At 35.2% G+C, this 23,945-nt stretch overlaps 1 protein-coding gene across 9 annotated transcripts in view; it reads right to left on the reverse strand.

Moving 5' to 3' along the window:
* The window catches only part of TBC1D5 (TBC1 domain family member 5), a 535,872-nt gene that overhangs the window by 137,579 nt on the left and 374,348 nt on the right, over positions 1 to 23,945 (reverse strand). For all 9 annotated transcript variants that reach the window (XM_078432387.2, XM_078432389.2, XM_078432388.2 and 6 more), the window contains one exon: positions 2,199 to 2,341. In XM_078432387.2, the coding sequence (XP_078288513.2) occupies positions 2,199 to 2,341 (143 nt within the window). The remainder of the gene's footprint in view (positions 1 to 2,198; positions 2,342 to 23,945) is intronic.

Raw genomic sequence — 23,945 nt, forward strand, 5'->3', positions numbered from 1 at the left:
GTGCCGCCAGAGTGATCTAACAATGATGCTTCTGCTCTGAACCCTTCCGGAGCTCCCTATTATTTACAGGATAAAGACTTTCATCACGATCCTATCCCTGTTCACTTCTTTGGTCTCATAACCTGTCAATCTCCATCTGCACACTAATACCAAATTACCTGCAAACACACACACACACACACACACACACACACACACACACACACTCCCCCATTAAGCTGTTTTCTCACTTTTAAGCATTTGTTCATGCTGTCCCTTCCACTTGAAATTCAGATCCCCTTATTTAACTTGCTGACACTTACACCATTTTCTCTAGTCACTCACAGCTGACCCAGAGGGGAGTTGAGTACCTCTCCCTTAAACTTACATACTACCCATCCACACCTCAACCACAGCACTGGATATGTTAGTTTGAAATTAATTATGTCAGTCTTTCCTGCTAGTTGATAAACTTCTTGAGCATAAGGGCAATGACCCTAAAACTTAATAGTCATCCTATTTTTAGGAGATCTCATCCACTCTTATGTATTTAAACAAGCAAATTAAAATAAACTGGCCTAAATATTGAAAGGAATAAACAACTTCATTACTCCTGCATTTTTCCACATGTGCGCATATGTTTTATAACATCAGTGGATGGACTGAAAGTGTGTAAGGGCTTCAGCTGCCAAAAATTCACCTGTTTTATGAAATTGATTTCAAAAAGTAGATCTCAGCATAGGAGACAGAATGATTAAATTACAAAATATACAGTTGTGATACACCAAAGTTAAGAAAAGAGCAAATACTTAATTGTTTAAGACTACAGAAAATCAGAATGTATTTCAACAGTTGTTTGCATTGGAATATTTTGTGAAAATATCCCAAACCATTTTTTTCTAAAAGAGTAAAACTCATTCCTTTTTTTTTTTTTAATTTACATTCAAAAATTCATACTGCTAACTAATTTGGATGTAAATTTTAAAAAATAAAAAATAAAAAAAAATTCATACTACTTTAAAATGAGAGAGTAGTATTGAATATCCTAAAATTTAGTATCCATCAACACTACCCAAACATCTTTCTCTACTTTCCAGATGTTACCTCTTATAATTTCCATGTTCTTCTATGATTAGCTCTGACTCAGAAAGAAGGAACTTTCCACTTTGTCTGTCAAAACCCAAACTATTTGACCTTCAAGGCACAGAAAAAACTCACAATTTTTAGATAAAATGTGGTGCTCCTGTCACTTATTCATTCAAGTAATTTGGGGGGAATTAAAAAAGTATAATCTAAAATTTTAAAGAATATTATTAGCGTTACCAGAGGCATAAGAAGAGCATCTGGCACAACTGGTATTCAGTGAGCAAATAAAGAGAGCCACAAAGCAATGGAACAGTCGAGATCGTGAATGACTCCAAACAGTTTATGTTCTGCTGACAAAGTCCTACTCTTATGATAGTTTTTTTGTTTATTTCCTATTTAATCATCACTCTGTGCAGTCTTTCCTAATTATACTTTGGCTTACAAATCTTGTTTTGTGAACAGTGATTATTTTTCTGAGAAGGGAAACAATTTGAGGTATTTCGAAATTTAAAACATGCTCTGGTATTTTCTTCAAGCTGAAGATTACAAGAGTACTCACAACAGACAGGCACTGGCTTTCCAGCTATGGCAAGCATCCCAAGGTAGATCTGATGAGATAGGAATACGTCTACCATTTGGCAATGTACTGAGAAATACATTTGGCCAAAATATAACTGAGAAGAAGTTAAAATATCTTTAAATGTAATATTTATTTTTTATTGGCAAGTTGTTGATACTACAAAAATAGCTCCAATCGCCTGATAAATATCTTTGAATACTCCCTACCTGTCAGAAGGTGGAGCTCTAAACATATCTGAAATATTGGCTTTTCATATGTGCTTTTCACAAATGTGTGTAATGAGGAGATTAAAGCAGGAGTAAAGTCTTTGGAAAAATAGTTCTGAAGAATATTCCAATTCCCTCAGGATAAAATCACCCACATCTCCCAATATGTACATAGTTAACTAACAAAAAAGATATTTAGTATGCTCCTTTGAAACTTCAATATATTACCTACTATAAAAAGGTAGGTATGGTAATTCAGAATAAAAGATAAAATATATTTAAAAGATAAAACAATTTAAAAACTCAGGACCACCTACTTGAATGTAGGCAAGGTCATTAACACTTACAAGCATCTCGGATGTAGAGTAACATGGCTATGAAGATGTAATCAACTAAACTCAGGCTGAGGCCATCTGCAAACAAGGCATCCCAGACCACCAGAAGATCCTGCAGGGGGAACTCTCGTCCAAACAGTAGCCGGACCCACCGTCTGCAGAGAAACAAAACCAAAATTCAGAAAATAGTACTTTTGAGAGTAATATAAGGAAGAGTCATTTTCTACTATAACTGTGAAAAAAATTGTAATTTTTTTAACTGATCACACTGAGCAAATATTACATACTGAAAGTATAATACAGTGAAATCCAAGTTTCAAGCTTTCAGATCAATTTTGTAATTTTATAACTGGGCCACAATCATTAAAGTTTATTCCTATATGTATCAAACACTAGCAGAATATTTGAAAAGGGTAGAAATCTTTCATATTTAACAGAAATCCCAAACTCAAAATGCAAAAAGGACAATGAATGCACACTGGTCTGACAGTCACATCATATGTAAGGTTAGGATTAAAAAATAGAATTTTCCAAAATTTTATGAAAACTACTGATTTTGTTATTGTTGTTGTTGTTATTGTTGTTAACTGGAATTTTGCAAATGATTGTAGGTACAACAAATTAACTATAGCTAAACAGAAAACTGCATTCTCACATTTCACTCTTTAAAATATTCATTTTAAAATTAAATGTGGGAAAAACAGGTATCTTTACTTTGGTCAAGCATAGATAGTTATTTCAAGCAAAACAAATAGTGATACTTTATTTTTAACTTTAGAATAGATATACCTCATCAGTGAGGTTATCTTTTTAGGGATGTTCTAAAATACATGGCCAGGAAAATGGGACATCTGTGCTATAAGTAGACATAATCAGCTTATAAGAATACTCAACAAGGTCTGTATATAATTATATGTCATAAAAAGTTATACTTTAAACTTTCAATAAATGCCTGTAAGCTATTCATAAGTAATTCTTACAAGAAAATTAAAATAATTCACTTTGATATGCTTTTATCCATTTACCTCTAATTTTATATAACACGGCTACACTTTCCTTACACAAGACTTTCTCTGGGAATTTCAGCTAGAATTCTATGTGGTTCTGGCACATAACAAAGAAACAAAAATTCCAAATTTCGAGTATTCCAAATAGTACAGAACAGAGGAAATTCTTTAAAAAATAGTTAAAAGAGATCACCTCTTTGCAAAATTAGAAACCAAATATAACCATCTGTGGGGTTAAAGTGAGTCCTCCCCGCCAAAAAATTCAAATACTTTCTTCAGGGAGTATTATATTTAAGGATGAGTCAAAGCTGTGACAATATAGTGTATAATCACACATATGTATCACAGTTATTAGGAACCATATGATCAAATACTTAAGTTTCATTCATATTATCAAATTAATCAACAGATTAAATTGTATTTTCAGTTACATCTTAAATTATGATACTCAATTTTTCAGGAAAAAGATTTAAAGCCTAAGTAACATTTATCTTTTTAAAAGTGTAACAGTATCATTTACAATTTTTATCTATCTTTCAATTCTCACTCCACTGCTAATATGAGGTGTCTAAATATATATATATACATATTTTTTTTTGGTCTAATATTATTTGTAGTTATGTGGCTTCAGGAAAAATATTACTTCTCTACACACTTCTAACTCTTTCAAATTACAAATGCCAATATTTACTATTTTAAGAAGTACAAAAATATCTCTAAATTAAATAAGTTGCTCTTCTTGAAATGACAAAGAACCAACGAGTCTCACAAGGAGGATCAGGGGAACCAGAGAATGAGCAAATCAAAAAGCACCTGGATTCAACCATTTTAGCGACCTGTTTAAAAACAGGATCTTTAAACTGATAATTATATATGTATTATTAAATGAGTAAAACAGTTGGACTGTGGTCATTTACAGTTATTCAGCTGATACAACTGGAAGAAAAATTAATGAAAAAACTGTATCTAAAGTGTAACATGTTGATTGTAGTTGATAACACTGTATTGTATAATCAAAATTTGCCAAGAGAACTAACATATCCTCACCAAAAATAAATGAATGAATGAATCAATATAATATGTGAGATGATGGATGTGTTTACAAGATGGGAAAAACCCTTTCACAATGTACACATACATCAAATCGTTACAATGTACACTTTAAATATCATAATTTTATCTGCCAATTATACTTCAATAAAGCTGAAAAATAAAAATAAATAAGAATTATCCTGGTTTGATGGATAGGCAAATTTTGGCATTTTTGAAATATAAAATTCTGACATTTAACTGATCCTTCCTGGTTCAAATCTGGATGCCAGTATAAAATTCAAGAATCACACCTATATGATGGCATTAGCTACACTTGAGGTAAGCATAAGCATAATGTATAAACTTGTCCAATCACAATGTTGTAAAGAATTACACCTATAAAATGGTACTATGCCTTGAACTTGCTTCTTTCATTCATGGAGGTTATTTTAATACTTTCCTTATTTGAGTAAGCCTATTTAATAACTATGGCTGGTATTTCCTGGAAGACATTACTTTTCGTTAGCCTTCTTATGTGTAGAGGAAAAATGTTCTGTGTGTTTTTCCTGCTATCTCCTATTAAAAGCAAAATGACTGTTGAAAAAAGCTGACATCATCCATCATGCTATAACAGACATCATTTAGCAAAAAAAAGAAAAAAAAAACTGAGGAAAGTTAATAGATACCACGGAGAATACAATACTATCTCTTTGCCCCTTGCTTAAAGCTCAGTCCTCTCATTTTCTTATGGACAGTTGCATTGTTAGTTTCATCACAGATGGTGCTTCAAGAGCCAAAGGAAAAAAAAAATTAGCCTCTCTTTTTAAAGAAATAAGATATACATTCCTATTATTTCTGTAACAAAATGCCCAAACTTCTCACGCAACTTTCCTGCTGATTAGGGTTATGTTAGCTTAGCTTTGGCGAGGACACCCCACTCATGCCTACATGCAACCATCTCGGCTGTGGCACTGTCAGGAGGGACAGCTGTAAATATCTCACAAATCTACATTGAATAAAACATATCATCAAAACTGCATAGAACGTAGGTCTTCAGTACTTTTAGATTCAATGTGTAATCTGTGATGTGCTGCTTTATAAATGTTTCACAGTGCTTTATTTTTGAAGTTTCACCTTGCCAAGTACACTGCTAAATAATTCCAGGGCAAGGACCAAAACGTGCATGCGTGCGCGCATGCGTGCATGCGTGTGTGTGTGTGTGTGTGTGTGTGTGTGAAAGGGACAGAGACAGAGACAGAGAGAGATAGATATCCAGAAAGTTCTTTGCAAAGAGCTCTGTACACTTTGCTAAGTGCTCTAAGTGTTTACCAAGGTCTTGATAAACTCACTGCAAAGCCACCTGTCATGCTACCGAGAGGCAAAGGTGTAGCTAAATTGAAAGTACAGGCAGTGATCTTGTTAGTGGCGGCATAAAAATAATTCAGGAAGTGGAAAAAAAAAACAGAAACACATAAGGAAAAGAATTTATTATTAGATGCCTGGCATGTTTCTTTTATATAAGACTGCTAGTAAGTTGTATATGCAAGGATATAAAATTAAAGCAAACCCAGTTTCCTCTATTTTATATGCGATTATAGGAAAATTAAAGCCAAATTCTCAAAATATTTAAGTAGTACTGTATGACTAATGGAATGCTTTGGGACCAACAATGACCTTATCAATAATTTAATCATTTTAATCCCTACTGGATTTAGTTCATACATATATTCACCACATACAAAATTTCCTGTGCTATTTTGGGCTTTCTTCATTGAGCTTAAAAGCCAAGGAAAAATTCCGTTCTTTATGGAATGAGTTACCAACAGAAATTATTTCAGTAAGCTTTTGTATTCTTAGAAAGGAAAACTTACTCGAAGAAATGAGGTCTTATAAAGAAGTCACTCCTAAAATTAACATGCTTTTATTGCAGTTAAAAATATTTAGCGTGAGTTTAATTTACACTTAAGGGTAGCATTAAGGCTTTCTTTTCCCCTTAAAGATAGCTTCAGTTTAATTGCTTGATACTATTAATCTTGCTTTAGGTATGTTACACCTGCAGATTGCAATGCTCATAATCGTACACATTTTATCACTTCTGATAATACAATAATTCACATTTTACCAGACCGACTTAGAATTAAAATCTACAAAAACAAAAAAGACCATATGAGGTATTAAATTTAATAATAAACCACCCAAAGACAGGACAGTTGCTATGCCTGCTCTTATAACACGATTCTCATTTAAAATTTCTGTGTAATTAAGCTGCTATCCCCAGGGGATCAGTAACTCCTGATGGTATTATTGCTTGGTGAATGACCCATGGAAACACCAAGAGAAATCCATTTTTTTAGCAGTTTATGAAAATGACCAATTTGAGGTTTAACTAAACATAGCCTTCATCCAACATGGCTGAGGTAGGTTATACGTGCAGAAAGAAACACATATCTATCTTCCTTTCCTTTTCTTTTTCCTTTAATGACCCTTTAGTAAGATATAGGTATAGCCAGCTTAGAAGAACAAGTAAAATTAAAAAAAGGTATATTTGACTTAATTTAACAAACATCATAAAGGCATCTCAAGCAACCTGTGATCACCAAATGATAGCACTGGGTAACCATACTGGAACACAAGAGAACAAAGTCAGATTTTTGTTTAATGATATTAATTTTGCTTTTTTGCTTTCTGTTCACCTGTACTTTTCAAAGTAATTAATTAATTTTTAAATAACCCATGTCTGGTAGAGGATAAACCCAGAATCCAAATTCTGTATTAGTATCAGAGAAAAACAACAGCAAACCAAGTACTCCTATCTGTGGTTGGCAGCTCCTTGAAGAAGTTGAGGCTCTTCTTATTTGGGTTCCTTTGTACTCAGTTCTTTTAAAATTAATTTACCCTGAGTTTTCCTTTACATCAACTCTGTGAAAATAGTCTTCAAATCAGAACCAAATATTACAGTTATTATAATTAGGGTCACAAGGCATTTTCATCTTTAATTCTAACTTCTTTGAAGAGCGACAAAAGATGGAAACCAAAATAAAGCATTTTTTCCCAATTTCACATTCTTCTAACAGTGCTGCAGAATACATCACTGGAAGCTGCTTAGCCTGTTTATTAATTTTTTTTTCTTTATCTAGTACTATTTCAACTCAGTCCTCTTAAAAATGTTTGGGATCTGCATGTGTCACAGAAAGATTTGAATACTTCAAGCCCATTAAACTCTGCTTCAAAGGTAAAAGGAACACAAACTTTGAGTTAGTTATTATCTTTAAACAACTCAAATGTGCTTTCTATGGGCTCCTTGTAATCCATGGGTTGAACCCAGACTGAATTTGGCTTTCTGGGAAAACATGTTAAACTTAATTTAACCCCCACAGGATATGTATGCAAACTGTTAAAAGTACATTTTTAACTTTGGGGAAATCCTCTATTCTTTTCAGAGGGCAGTACATAGCCCTTTATTAAGGAAGGTTTCTTATTCCCAGAATAAGTTCCTAATAATTACCACCCATTCCTACTATAATTTATTCTCTTTGGCAAATGTTTGAAGCCATTTTGTCAGAACAACTGTAATACACCCTTTGCAAAAATAGTCTGAATGGAAAATAGAGCTGTGTATCTATGTTTTTCAGAGGTATAAGATGCTCACGAGAATGCTGAGCACAGAAGATGACTATCTTATGTTTAGAGGTTATAAAATCTTTGAGTATTTTCTCTCTCTCTCTCTCTCTCTCTCTCTCACACACACACACACACACACACACACACACACACACTCATATACCCCTTTAAAATTTTTTTTTAAGTAGGCTCCATTCCCAATGTGGGGCTCAAACTCACGGCCTTGAGACCAAGAGCCACACATGCTCCGCCAACTGAGCCAGCCAGGCACCCCCACACCCCCCTCTTTTTTTTTTAATGTATACATGCTATTTGGTTTACAAGTATGGTATTTCAAGGACTGAGTAATTTTAGGATGTGTGATTTACCAGCAATTCAAATAAAGCTAGTAAAAGATGGTATTACTTCAATAGACATTTAGTTGTATGAACAGGATGTGGTCTCTTTGAGAATTCTATTGTATATTCCAACCAGTATAGAGTTAGAATTTTAGCTCTACCTTGAGAAGACTATGGGGGTAAAAGTTGCTGAGAACTTTTTTTTTTTTACCCTATCACTTACTTGGGCTCCACTACAAGTGAGTACTACTGGGCATCTGCTTGAGAAAATCACTTGGAAGCCACTACTGCCTTGTAAGAACAACATGAAGTATTAATGTACATTTGGTGGTCATGTCGGGAAAATTAATTTTAGGCTCTGTGAATACTAGTCTTTATTCATACTAGAGACTATTTTTACTTCTAGAAAGTTTGTAAATAGCCTTCGTTGTGTCATTTTACCTCAGGAAAGGAAGTTATGACCAAATCAGTCTTCTAAAAGAGCATACAGACAATTGCTAAAAATAATTGCTCCTATCCTCCCTAATCTGAAACTCATTAAAAAAAAAACAAACTTGTGTTACTTTTTTTTTTTAATTGTCACAGACCATTTCAAATACCAATAGGATCTTAACCTCACTGAGTAACACTTTTCAATTTCCTCTGCATAAATCTTCTAATATATTTACACACATTGTTGGAAGAACTGACATGAGGCAAAGCACCAAGCGGAAAAATATCAGGATCTATGCAATTCAGGAAACAGGTAAGACCACAAGTCTGTTAGCTGGTAATATGTCATCAAGAAAGTCTGACTGAATTCATTCCAAAAAGGTAGCAGTGGTGCCGGATTCCTTTTGACCTCTTCTCTCTTACCTATTGCTCTAAACACCCTCTGGATTGGTTTTACTGGCTCTGTCCTCCTTCTCTTCTTCCTGATCCCACAAGTCACCCTAACCCTGCCTGGCTGCTCAGAAGCTAGGACAGGTACTTCACTCAGGGCGGATGTTTGGAAGTTCCATTATCTACTGGTGTCACTGCTTCCCAATTACATTTTCCAGAGGTGAGGTGCTGCTAAGCAAATTCGAGCTGAAGGGTTAGTTACTGGTAGTTTGGTTTGGCTTCTCTCCCTTCTCCAGCAGATCACAAGCTCCTTGGGGACATTCGGTATTGGACATAAAGTAGGGTATTAACAAAGTTTATTAAATTAATATGAATTCTCCTCCCCAGTCAGCTCTTCTTAGCCAGGGGTCTTCTTGATCTTGACCCTACATCCTTGTTCTCTCACAGGTTTCCTAGCTGCTAAGTAGACATTTCCCTAAGTTTTGTTTCGTTTTGTTTTTTAATCTCTGTAGGGATCCCTGGATATACACATTAAATAGTAAGTGATCACACCTATGTAAGAATTGATCAAGACCTCCTAAGACTTCCTGGACATCCCCCTACATTTCCTGAGCTCTGACTCCCTGCTTGCTCATACCTCAGATGCTTCTGAGCTGGAACCTATAGTCTATGAAAACCTTGGTACTCTGAGTATGATCGTAGGACCAGGATCATCTCCTGGGAGCTTGTCAGAAATGCAGACTCCTAGGCCCCTAATATAATCTTATTGAAATCAGAATCTTCATTTTAATTTTTTTTAATGTTTATTTATTTTTGAGAAGAGAGAGACAGAGCATGAGTGGGGGAGGAGAGAGAAAGAGGGAGACACAGAATCTGAAACAGGCTCCAGGCTCTGAGCTGTCAGCACAGAGCCCGACGTGGGGCTCGAACTCACGGACAATGAGATCATGACCTGAGCCAAAGTCGGATGCTTAACCAACTGAGCCACCCAGGTGCCCCAGAATCTTCATTTTAATAAGATCTCCAGGGGATCAGTGTGTATATTAAAGTTTGAGAGCAGCGGTCTAGGTGACAAATTCCTGTTTCCTGTCCATTTTAAGGTGCCAGCTATCAGGCTCCTGAAATCTACCATGCATTCATATAAATTGTTATCCCAGGAGAAGAAAAGTCTTAAACTATTGAATGACTCTTCTAATTAGAGTAGTAGTCTCACACTTTAGCATGTATCAGACTAGCCTGGAGGGCTTATTAAAACACACATTGCTAAAACTCATACTCAAACTTTTCATTCTGATTCTGAGATTCAGGTGGGGCCTGATAATTGGATCTTCAACTTGTTCCCTAAAGTAGCTGATGCTACTGATCTGGGTGCCACAGTAAGAGAATTAGGACAGGCAATTCTGGTTTCTCTCTGCATCTCCTTAGCTCAGTTCTGGACTTGGGTCTTCAAATCAGTTTACTCATGTGTTCAGTCACTGGATCAACAACCACTAAACATCTACTGTCTGGGACCGAAAGCACCCAGAGCCAAACACCTCTTAATATTCTATCTCTGTTAACATCTATATTCCCCCATAACCCCCCCCCCCCCACACACACACACAAAACACTATGAAAACATTAGCCAATAAAAAGGAGAGACATAGACATAAGAGACAGGGAAGCCTCCCAAAGGTTGGGAGAAGCTAAGCTGCTTTGATTTTTTTTTTTTTTTTTTTAACTCTCAGTGTATTATAAGATGAAGAAATGCCAAAACAAGGCTATAAAAATTGTGACATTTTAAATGCTAACATTTACAAGTCAATGTTTTTTAAACATAAATTTACTATGATAGATAGATATAATCTCATTTGAAGCCAGAGTAAGCACTCTAAATTTGAGGCCCTCTGTGCTTAGTCCTGAGCTAATGGCTTTCCTGGGCCTCTTGTGATTGGTTCTAATGAGGTAAGAGAGTTGGGACATGACAGGACATGGCTGATTAGCTAAGTGCAAAGAGACAGAGCCCAGGAGGGAAGTGGCCCAATCCTGGGTGTGGGTCCTCAAATCAGAGAATCCCAATGCCATCAGGACCCAAAAGGTCATTCTCTCATTTCCCACGCAGAAGCCGTACAATACTGGGAGCGTGGCTGAATGGTCATCTCTTTGGTGTTTATTCTGCTTCACCTGTGAGCTGTTCTCATTCTAAGGTTCTGTACAATTAACTTGCTCAGACAGATCTGTCCTTAGAAAAAAACATGCATTTAAAATACAAAATAAAATAAAAACGCAATGGTCCAAAATCTTTGGGAGATGGCAAAAGCAGTTCTAAGAAGGAAGTTTATAGTGATTCAGGTCTACCTCAAGAAATTAAAAAACAAAAAACAAAAAACAAAAAACAAAAACAAAACAAAACAAAAACCTCAAATAAACAACTTAACCTTACACCTAAAAGAGCTAGAAAACAAAACAAAACAAAGACCAAAGCTGGTAGAAGGAAGGAAACAACAAAGATCAGAGTGGAAATACATGAAATAGAGACTAAAAAACAATAGAAAAGATCAAAAAAACCAAAAGCTGGTGCTTTGAAAAGATAAAATTGATAAACCTTTAGCCAGACTCATCAATAAAAAGAGAGACACAAGTAAATAAAATCAGACATGAAGGAGAAGAAATAACTGACACTACAGAAATATAAAGAACTGTAAAAGAACATTATGAAAAATTATATGCCAACAAACTGGATACCCTAGAAGAAATGGATAAACTTCTAGAAATGTACAATCTTCTAAACCTGAATGAGTTGATAATAAAAAAGCTCCCAACAAACAAAAGTCCCAGACCAGATGGCTTCACAGCTAAATTCTACCAAACATTTGAAGGAGAGCTAATATCTATTCTTCTTAAACTATTCCAAAAAACTGAAGGGTAAAGAATGCTTCCAAGCTCATTTTACAAGGCAAGAATTACCCTGATACCAAAATCAGACAAAGACACTAAAAACAAAACAAACAAACAACAGCAACAACAACAACAAAACTTCAGGCCAATATTTGATGAACATGGATACAAAAATCCTCAACAAAATACAAACAAAATAAATTCAGCAATACATTACAAGCATCACTCACCACAATCAAATGGGATTTATTCCATGGATGCAAGGGTGGTTTAATAATCCAATCAATGTGATATATGACATTAACAACAGGAAGAATGAAAAGAATTTATAAAGGGGAGAGGATAGTCTTTTCAATAAATGATGTTGGGAAAACTGGAGAGCTACATGCGAAAGAATGAAACTGAACCACTTTCTTATACTATAGACAAAAGTAAACCCCAAATGGATTAAGAACCTAAATATGAGACCTGAAACCACTAAATTCCAAAAAGGAAACATAAACAGTAATCTCTTGGACATCAGCCATAGCAACATATTCCTGGATATGTCTCTTCAGGCAAAGGAAACAAAAGCAAAAATAAACTATTAGGACTACATCAAAGTAAAAAGTGTTTGCACAGCAAAGGAAACCATCGACAAAATAAAAAAGCAAACTACTGAATGGCAGTAGATATTTGCAAATGATGTATCCCATAAGAGCTTAATATCCAGAATACATAAAGAACTCATAAAACTCAACACCACAAAACCAAATCATCCAATTTAAAAACGGCAGAGGACCTGAACAGACATTTTTCCAAAGAAGACATACATATAGCCAACAGACGTGAGAAGATGCTTAACATCACTAATCAGAAAAATGAAAATCAAAAATCAAAACCACAAAGAGCTGCCACCTCACACCTATCAGAATGGCTAATATCAAAAAGACAAGAAATAACAAAGGCTGGTTAGGATATGGAGAAAAGGAAGCCTGCTTATACTGTTGGTGGGAATGTAAATTGGTGCACTGGCTGTGGAAAACAGTATGGAGGTTTCTCAAAAACTAAAAAACAGAAATACCACATGATCTAGTAATTCTACAACGGAGTGGAATTATAACCCAATGAAAATAAAACAGAAAATAAAACACTAATTCTGAAAGATATATAGGTACCCCTATGTTTATTGCAGAATTATCTATAATAGCCAAGATATGGAAGCAGCAAAAGTGCCCACCAACAGATGAATGGATAAAGATGTGATATATCATACATATATCTGTAGATACATACACACACACAATGGAATATTATTCAGTCATAAAAAGCATGAGATCTTGCCTTTTGTGATAACACGAATGGACCTAGAGGATGTTATGCTAAGTGAAGTAAGTCACACAGAAAAAGATGAACACTGTATGTGGAATTTAACAAATAAAACCAACAAAAAGACTCTTAAATATAAAGAATAAACTGGTGGCTGATAGAGGGGAAGGTGGTGTAGGGATTGGCAAAATAGATAAGAGGGGTTTAAGAGGTAACTTCCAGTTAGAAAATAAGCCACAGAGATTTAAAGTGTAGCATAGGGAATATTCAATAATATTGTAATAACATTGTATGGTGCCAGATGGGTGACTACCCTTACCGTGGGGAGCACATGAGTAATGTATAGAATGGTGGAATTGGTATGTTGTATATACGAAACTAATATAACATTGTATATCCAATATACTTCAATAAAAATGAATGAGTGAATGAATAAATAAATAAATGTATGTTATCTCTGGAAAGATAAAGAGCTAAACTCTAGGAGATGTTCACCCAATGGCATTACCACCAGCTCCATGACATCCTGGTGGAAGACAGCTTTCAGTATAAGGGAGTTTTCCTGGAACCTTTCATATGTCAATGCAGAGTTGAAATAAAGGAAGACCACCCAAATAAAACTGAGCAGAGGCTACTTATTCAAAGCTTACTATAGCAAGGGAATCAGCTACCATCACTTGTGTTTGGCAAAGAATCAAAAGCAGTCAGTGGAGTGAGAAAGCTTTATAGTGAGAAAAAGGAAAGGCTTCAGGTATGCCTGGCTAAAGGTTTTAAGTATGGCTGTGAAGTAACCAAAACAGGAGCATCATATGTGGTTGATTTGGGGAGCATATGTATTTGACATTCTCTGGCTGGTCCTGAGTTGGAAGCAGGCAAAATCAGGAAAGTTGGCAGTCATTGACCGACCAAGTCCTGACTGTTTTGGCCTGATTTTGCCACAGAGGTTATGGTTTAGCTTCCTGGGATTCTTACGCAGGTCAGAGTTCTATTGTCCTATATTGTCTGGCCACTGTCCATTTGCATATTCAGTCTTTCAACACAGAATCTTGGCTTCTCAGCCTATGCCTGTGCCCAGTCTGGAACTAGCTGCAGTTATGGGAATTCACAAAATTAAGTTCTCAGATAGTTCTTAAGTTCAAATGGAAACAAATTTGAGAGGTAGTGGCAGTGGGTATATACTCTCTCTCTTCACAAAACTTTATGAAAGGTATAAAATAGTGAAACTTAAATTCAATTCTCTATATTATAATAGAGAAGAGTTGTGGACCCTTTTTAGAATTAATCAAGTTTACAAACCCTCTCCCCTAAAAATACACACATAGCCACACATACCACACCCCTCATGTGCAAACTACATCAGGAGTTTAGCTGAACCATGGACCTTAAATTGAGAAGTGATGCTCTATATTATTGTTGTTCATTTTATCCTTGTTCATGCCACTAAAAGGAATACACAACCTCTTTGTGCCTATTTCAAAGTACCTCCTTGCGTTTCAAAAGAATAGCATACCTTCCTTCTTGAGGGGTCCCTGGACTAAGACTGTACTACTGAGTTGTTAATCTGTGTGGCTCAGCTGGTTGAATAGCCTACAAGCCATCATCACATGGAGAAAATGTCCATGACTTGACAATACTTATCTTCACGAAGCTGGAGTTGGGATGGATGGAGGGAGGGAAATGTACATCCTTCGCTGACCTCCTCTCCTGGCTTATGCTAGCTCTGGTTTGACCATAAGTAAGCCTGCTATGAAAAACACTGAAGATCTGCATTTAACAAATGTTTTCTTGAATTTCAACTATATGGCTGCTATCGTGCTAGTCTTTGATGGATGATATGCTGACAACTTTCAATCATTAACATGGAAATTATCCAAAGTGAAATTCTAATTCAATAAAAGTTCTATCAATCTGGGTTCCTACAGTCACTTGGCATTTTTCTTGGCCCCCACTGAGCCCCCCACACAACCAGGGTATGTCGAGGGAACGCAAACTAATCCAACATTAGCAAAATAGAATTAGGAAGGTAAGACAATTTAAAACACTACTAAATACATTCCAAAGCCATGTATTAATTGTTTTTGGATTATCCACCATTTGGAATTATATGTCCCCTATTTCTTATCCATTAATGTAGACAAATGAAGAGTTGAATATATCTGCATGGGGCCCAGATGACTCACAAGGGGGCAGCGTGAGACAGGGAAGGTAAAGGGAAATCCTGAAGGAACCAGTGAGGGTGAAGGGCAGTCAGCGCCACCACAGTCATTACTTTGGGTATGTGGTTTTGGTGAGAAATTCAGAAGCCCAAGTCAATTGTCACAAATTACCTTTCCCTAGTATTCGAAGCAAAAGGTTAACAAAAGAGGGTTAAAGAGGGGCTGGCTGTTCCATTTTACCCCTAGCTCAGTGGCTAATAGTTGAAGTTTGGTGCCCAAACAACTTTACAGTCAATTATACATGTATAATTTTTTTTAAAAAAAGGACAAATATATTTTAAGCAAGGAAAATGTGTTTCCTTATGCTTCAAAGACTGCAACTCAATGTTCTAAAACAAACACACAATTTCTGATGATAATGGCAAATATCTTGCATTTATGACTTAAATTTTGATTTCTAAAAGTACTACCAAATATATGATCTAAAAATAAGCTTTAACCACTGGAAACAGTTTTTCTCCAAGTGAAATATATGCATTTGAGTCACTTGTGGGAGAACTCCTGCATGTTTCACAGATAGGTGACTCCTTGGCTCACACCTAGTACCTAATCATGGATTCAAATGGGCAGGGCAGACCCCTGCATGTTACAGATGCCTCAACAGAGGCAAATGGCACAGCCTGAGCACCCCATAGATTTACATGATGATTATTTAAATCCTAAATCAGCGTCCCTCCCAAATTTTTATTTATTTATTTATTTATTTTCCTCCCAAATTTTTATACTCCTCTTGAGTTCTCCTCTTTAAATCCTAAAGGATATCTAATTCAGATTTATATTTTAAAAAATCACCTTTCCACATTAATGACTAAGTTCCAAGACTCAAGATGCACAATATCTACCATTGCTGTCATACGTGTGATAACTGCGTTTCTCTGAGTAGAAGAAACGGGGCTTTCTGAAGGACTTATTTTGATGAATCATGATCTGGTATTTCATGAGCAACCCAGCTACAATACAGTGGTGATTACAGCTATGGTATTCTACAAGATTTAGAGTGTTTCCTCTCAAGGAAACTCATTAAGGAAACTATAAAGAACTAAGAACTTACAAAGAAAAATTAATTGCCACTTTTGGTCAGCCGATTTTAGAAAGACTTATGAGGTCTAGAATTGTATATCGGGCTAACAAAGAGAACAGAAACTCAGTGAAGTCTAGCTTACTGAGGGCATCATGGTATATAATATGATCATAAATTAATCTGCTCGTAAACCAACTCAAATATGAAGCACAAAAACATCACATAAAATACTTTAAATTTATTTTCATCAACAACACTCATTTCTTTTCCACATCAGCTAGCAGGGACCGTGGCTGAGTGCTGGTGCTGAGAAGCTACAAATCTGCAATCTCAGAGTCTGAAACATTGTTTTCTGACTACAGTTTCCTGTCTTGTTATATTTCTCACCTCCTAAATTCTCTTATTTCCTGTGAATTAAATGAAAATTATGTAGAACCATTGTTCAGTCAATTTAGAGTAATTTTTCTTTAAATGCTGAAAGACATTTTTAAATTGGAATCGTACATGCAACGAGAAGACATTTCCCTTCCTGTCCCAGATCCTCTCCCTCCAAACTCACCTTCCTAAGGGTAGCCAATGCTCTTTCCCAACACAGAGACATTTTCATGCTGCACACACCTTTTAAAAACATACACAGTGGGGCACCTGGGTGGCTCAGTCGGTTTAGCATCTGACTTTGGCTCGGGTCAGGATCTCATGGTTCGTGAGTTTGAGCCCCACAGCAGGCTCTCTGCTTTGGATCCTCTATCTCCCTCTTTCTCTGTGTCTCCCTTGCTTGTTCTCTCTCATTCTCTCAAAATAAATAAATAAATAAAAACTTAAAAGAAAACATACAGGAACACACTGTACAACATACTTTTTAATTTAACAATATGATTGTTAAAATGGAGATCATTCCAAAATGGAGATCATTTATAGAAATACCTTCTTGTTTTTAATGATTACATAGCATTCCAGTGAGTGGATGCATCATGATTTAACCATTATTTTATTTGGGGGCATTTAGATTTCTTCCTTTCTTATTATACATGAGACTGCATAAAGTATCGCCATATAGGTCTTTGTGCTTGTAAGAATATCATGGGAAGAAGCAAACTGCTTGCTTACTGCATATCATCCTTGACACTTTAGTTTGCTTTAGAACTATTTGATTGCAAAGACCAGTACTGAGTGATCTCAGAAGAAAATGGGGGGAATTTGGGAACATGGTAACACAGAGGTTTTTAAAGTTATGGTCCCAGACCAGTAGCATTAGCATTACCTGGGAATTTGTTCAAACTGCAAATCCTTAAACCTCACCCACCCTATCCCGACTAAGTCAGAAATTCTGCACAGGGCCCAGCAATTTGTATTTGAACAAGCCCTCTAGGTGATTCTGATGCAAGTTCAAGTTTGAGAGCCACTACTCTAAAAGTATGTAAGAGGATATAGTCCTGGGCCCAAAAACTACCAGGTTATCAAGGAAGTTTTAGTGACCCCCTAACTTTTTCCATGTTTTTCAGAATATAGGGAGAGCTCTTTACTCAGGCAGAAATTTTATTATAGTGTTGTCAAATTTACCAAGCTTTTTCTTTATGGTTTATGGGGTTTTTATTTCTCCACCTAAGAATATAAAAACAATAATTTTATTCCAGTTTTGTTTATATCACTGATCCATCTGGCATTTGTTATGGTGCAAAAATATTTAGTTTCGTGGTTTACCAAATAGCTAGTTAGTTCTCAAAACTGTATTACTGAATAATCCATTGTTTTCCCACTGAACTGAAATTCTCTTTTTATCATATGCTAAATTCCCCTATGTATTAAGGGTTCATTTCAGATTCTCTATTTTACCAACAAGTCTAATTATGTGCCAATTCTAAATTATTATAATTATGATATTTTTATAACACATTTTTAACAGTGGATGGGGCTAATGATTCTTTTACCCCCAACCATTGCTGGCTATACTTGAATGTATATTTTTTAAAAATTATTTTTACAATTAAAAAATTGTTTTATATTGAGGTATAACTGATCTAACATATTAGTTTCAGGTACACAGTGTAATGATTCAATACTTGCATATATTGCAAAATCATCACCATAATAAATCCAGTTAATATCTGTCACCAGTTACAGAATTATTTTTTCTTGTGATAAGAACTTTAAAGATCTAGTCTTTAGCTACTTTCAAATATGCAATACAGTATTATTATTATCACCATGCTATACATTGTATTCCCAAGACTTGATTCATTTTACAACTGGGAATCTGTACCTTTTGACATATTTGTACCTTTGATAATCTATTTTTAATTTGTGCATGTATTATATTTGTCTACATTATTATTTCAAACCATACAAACTATGTTAAGATGTTTATTATTTCTCTCCCCCCCAAATAAGCAGTTCCTTCATGTATTAGTTCTGTCATTTATGTTTTCTTATTAATTCACCACCACTTTTACTTTTAATTCCTTCCTTTTGTGTTCTTTAGATATATTTTCATGTTATTTTCCTCATTACTAGAGACAAATGTCTAATTCACATATCTTAATTCCTTTTTGTTTAGTAATTTAAACTAAAATTTTTAGTATCAGGCTAAGAACTTCTAAGAGTATTGTTTTCATCAAAATCAATAGGTTCTGATCAACAGACTTTATCATTTTTTTCTAGAAATTATGCAATTTCAGTTCACAGTTCCTTTTAGGACAATAATAAAGAGAGTTTTCATATTTTGTCATAGGTTTTCACTGGGGGTTGTTTTCTTTTTTTGTTATCAATTTCAAGTTTTGTTGCCAAAGAATGCAACTTATACCTTTTCTACTATGTGAAATTTACTGACATTTTTGTTTATGGCTACTGTAAAGATAAATATTATGTTGATGCATTCATTTAATTCTGTTAATAGTACACAGACTTTGATATATATCCCTCAGATCTATCTGACCTATTAAATGTGAATAGTTAGGTTCTCTACATCCCTCCTTTATAGTGAGTTGGCCGATTTTACTGTGAATGGGGAGAAGTACTAGTCATTTATTACTATTTCATTTCTATGTATGTCTTCTTTTATTTCCTGAAGGTGTTACATAATAAAATCATTTTTTTTTTCTTTTGGGGGGGTGTACAATGATTAAAGAAGGGTCTTTATTGTGAATTGTACACTTTTTCACTATAAAGTGCTCTCATTTATCTCATTCAATCCTATTTAGTGCTTTAAATTCACTTTGTCTGATTATTACTATAATTCATTTTTGTGTTTTTCCTTATTACATATGTGAAAATTGTTTTATTTTCAATCTCTTTGTTTCCTTTGCTCTAGGAGTTATTTTCTTAGAATAGAGTTGATTTTATTTAATTTTATTTTTAAAATTAGGTATGACTTCCTTTTCACACCATGATGGGATAACGTATAGTACACATAAAACTGGATAAAATATATGAAGCATGAAATATTAGAAAGCAGGCAGTGCAGCACAGCATTGTAATTCTGACCTAAGTGTAGGCGGTGGGGAAAGTGGAAACTCTGTGATACCTGGGTTTCTTCCTGGAAGCATTTTTGAGAGCATATAGCAAAAAGGGGAAACCCAAAACAGAATGGATTGATCTTACTGGGTTGAGAAAACAGAGATCAGAGGCTGTGGGACATTTGCAGGACATGTTACCTTTAAAGGAGGAAGCTATATAAAGAACTCCAGAAGCCTGCACAGGAGGTCTGTGCTGAATACTAAACTGTACATGATTAGGACAAACCTCTTGCAGGCCCAGCAAAGAAAAACTATCAGAGAAAGAACTGGGGAGCATAAAGATTGCAGGAGGGTTTTGAGGTCAGGAAATGTTCAAGTTCTGACTGGACAGACTGGAGAGAGATTGATGTACACATGGGAAATTCAGTAGAAATCCTAAAGTGCAGGCCCTTGGATAGAGGATACATTAGAACTGTATTTTTTAAAAAGCCTAAAAACAAGCATCAAAAAGATCAAGATGATCCAAGTCATTTAACAGACTATCAAAAAGTAAGCTCAACATTTCTTTAAAGGAAGATCACAAAATTCAGAAATTCAACAACATAACATTTAAAATGTGCAAGATTTAATTTAAAAAATACAAATCATGTGAAGAAACAGGAAATTTTCACCTACAATTAAACATATCCAGAAAGGAATAATACCAATTTTACATAAACTCATCCTGAAAAAATAAAATTTTTCATCCTGAAAAAAAAAATTCAGTAGGAATTCCCATGAGGTCAGCATTACTGGGATCCCAAAGCCAAACAAAGACTCCATTAGAAAACAGAGGATCAATATCACCATGAACATAAGTATGAAAAAAACCTTTAACAAGATATTAGCAAATCATATTCAGCTATATAAAAAAGGTTAGAAAGGAAGAAATAAAATTATCTGTAAGTGCAGAAGACACAATTTTCTACAAAATCCCAAACAATGTACAGAAAATCTTCTTAAACTAATAAGTGACTTTAGAATGATATAAGATGAAAAGGTCAATATACCAAAATCAATTATATTTTTACTTACTGGGAATGAACAACTAGAAACTGAAATTAAAAGTAGCAGCATCTTTACAATTAGCACCAAAAAAAAAAACACCTCACAAAATATTTAGGGATGAATATAGTAAGTAAAATACTTATACGCTGAAAGCTATCAATTTAAAAATGATGAGAGAAATCTACAAAGACCTAGATAAATGGAAAGATATACCATGTCTATTGACTGGAAGTGTCAATACTGTTACGATGTCTGTTTTCCTAAAATTGACTTTATAGATTTGATGCAATGCTAATCAAATCCCAGAAAGATTTTTGGTGAAATTACAAGTCAATTTAAAAATATGAATGGAAAAGCGGGGCGCCTGGGTGGCTCAGTAGGTTGAACATCCGACTTCGGCTCAGGTCACGATCTCGCGGTTGACGAGTTCAAGCCCCACGTCATCTGTACCGATGGCTCGGAGCCTAGAGCCTGCTTCGGATTCTGTGTCTCCCTTTCTCTCTGCCCCTCCCCTGCTCATGCTCTCTCTCTGTCTCAAAAATAAACGTTAAAAAAATTTTTTTAATAAAATAAAAATAAAAATATGAATGGAAAAGCAAAGAATTAAGAATAGCCAAAACAATTTTAAAAAGAAAAGCAAAGTTAGAAGACCCATGCTACATGATTTCTGGAGTTACTATAAAGGAATCAAGGAATGAAGACAACATAGTATTGGTAAAAGACCCCTAGATCAATGGAACAGAACAGAGAGTTTGGAAATAGACTTACACATATATGGTCAATTGATTTTTGCTAAGGATGTCAAGGAAATTCAACCGTGACACAATCACAAATGGTATCCAAATAATTGCACATCTGCTAAAAAACAATGAACCCTGGACCTATATTTCATACTACACACAAAAGTTAACTTAAAATGGATAATAGGTCTAAGTACAAAACCTATAAAATGTCTAGAAAATAAGTAGGATAAAATTTTGGGATGTTGTTGTATGCAAAGAATTCTTAGGCTACGGAAAAATCATAAAAGAAAAAACTGATAAATTGGACTTTATTGAAATTAAAAATTATCTCTGAAGGACACTGTTAAGAAAATGAAAACACAGGCAACACACTGGGAGAAAATATGAAATATATATGTGAAAAAGGATTTATTTCTGAAATATTCAAATAATTCTCATAACTCAGCCATAATAAACACCCCACCTCTAAAAACTGCAGACTTCACCAAAGAGAGATAAATAATAAATATATGAAAAGATGCTCAACATGACTAATTATTAGGGAAATGCAAACTACAGCCACAATGAGATACCACTACATACCCACTGGAATGGAGTTTTAAAATGACAAAACTAAGTGGTGACAAGGATACAAAACAACTGAAATCCTCATCCACTACTAGTGCGAATACAAAACAGAATAGCGGTAATTTTGGAAAGCAGTTTGAAAACCACGTAGCAGTTTCTTATAAAGTTAAATATATACTTACCAAACAAATCAGTGTCCATTCCCTTGGTATTTATCCAAGAGAAAGACATGTTCACATGAACAGCAACACATAAATAGTTCTAGTACTTTCATTCATAACCGCTCCAAACTGGAAAAACCCAGTGTCCTTCAACTGGTATAAGGATAAACTATGGTACATCCAAACATGGCAATACTACTCAGTCACTAAAAGCAATAGGCTACTGATACAGGCAACATGAGTGAATCTTAAATGTCTTAAGGTTAGTAAAAGAAACCAGACTTAAAAAGCTACATACTGCATGATTTCATTTATATGAAATTCTGGAAAAAAGCGAAACTATAGAGACTAAATGTGTCAGTGGTTGCCAGGGACTAGGGTTGAGGGAGGCAATGACTACAGGGGGGTATAAGAGAAACTTTTGAATTGAAGGATCACTTCTACATACTGACTTAAAAAGCAAATGATTGTATTTGTCAAACTAGAAAAAACTTGACTTAAAAAAAAGATACAGGCAAATTAAGTTACAAAGATGTTTAATGCTAAGCAATCAATCAAATAACAAAAAGGTAAGTCAATAAGTAATGTTTTTAAAAATCTAAGTTTAGTATTTAGTGTCAAGCAAGTGGGAAAAATGGCAGAATAGATCAGTTCTGTGTGACTGTACTCGTTTTTTAGAGAACTAGGAATGTAACGTGTAAGGAGGAAATATAAGGAAGATTAAACAATTCCATGAAAATATAAACAGGTACGACGCACGAAGAAATACTTTACAGAATCTAGGGGAAAATTTGTTCTGATATTCAAAACACTTACAAAGAGAAAAGGTGAAATAACTAATCAACTAGAGCAGAGCTGAGTTCCACCTCTGGGGACACCAGAGGGCGGGAAATGGCACATTAACTGCCACTTTGGTGCTTCTTCAAATTCTGGGCTTTTCCACTGTGCCTATTTTATTTCCCTCCCAGAATTTTCACATGGCTATTTCATTCATCCTGATAGGCTTTTCCAGCTGCATGCAGTGGGACCCAGAGTACAGTGTGCTTGCTCTCTTTTACCTGGAACCAGAACCTTTCCATTCTAATATTTAAAGTCATCTCAAACTAGAAACACCCAATGCCAAACTTCTAATCCTCTCACCACTTTGCCCAACTCATCAAATAGCAACTCCACCCTTCGAATTGCTCAGAGGCCAGCAATCTGGGAATCTTCCTTGATTTATTTTCCTCTCATACCCCACATTTAGTCTATCGGCAAATCCTATGAGTTTTACACCTCAGAATATATTCATAATCTGACCATTTGTCACCAACTTTGCTGATAGCACCCTGGTCTTTCGTCTTGTTACCAACTTTACTTTGCAGCTACCACCATCCTCTTTCACCTTAACTCACCAAACATTTAATTTTTAAAATTTTTATTTGAGAGCTTGGAGCATGCTTGTGTGGAGAAGGGCAGGGTCAGGGGGGAGAGGGAGAGGGAGAGGGAGAGGGAGAGGGAGAGGGAGAGGGAGAGGGAGAGGGAGAGGGAGAGGGAGAGAGGGAGGG

Source organism: Panthera onca, chromosome C2 (genome assembly GCF_046562875.1).
Source record: "Panthera onca isolate mPanOnc1 chromosome C2, mPanOnc1 haplotype 2, whole genome shotgun sequence".
Taxonomy (NCBI): domain Eukaryota; kingdom Metazoa; phylum Chordata; class Mammalia; order Carnivora; family Felidae; genus Panthera; species Panthera onca.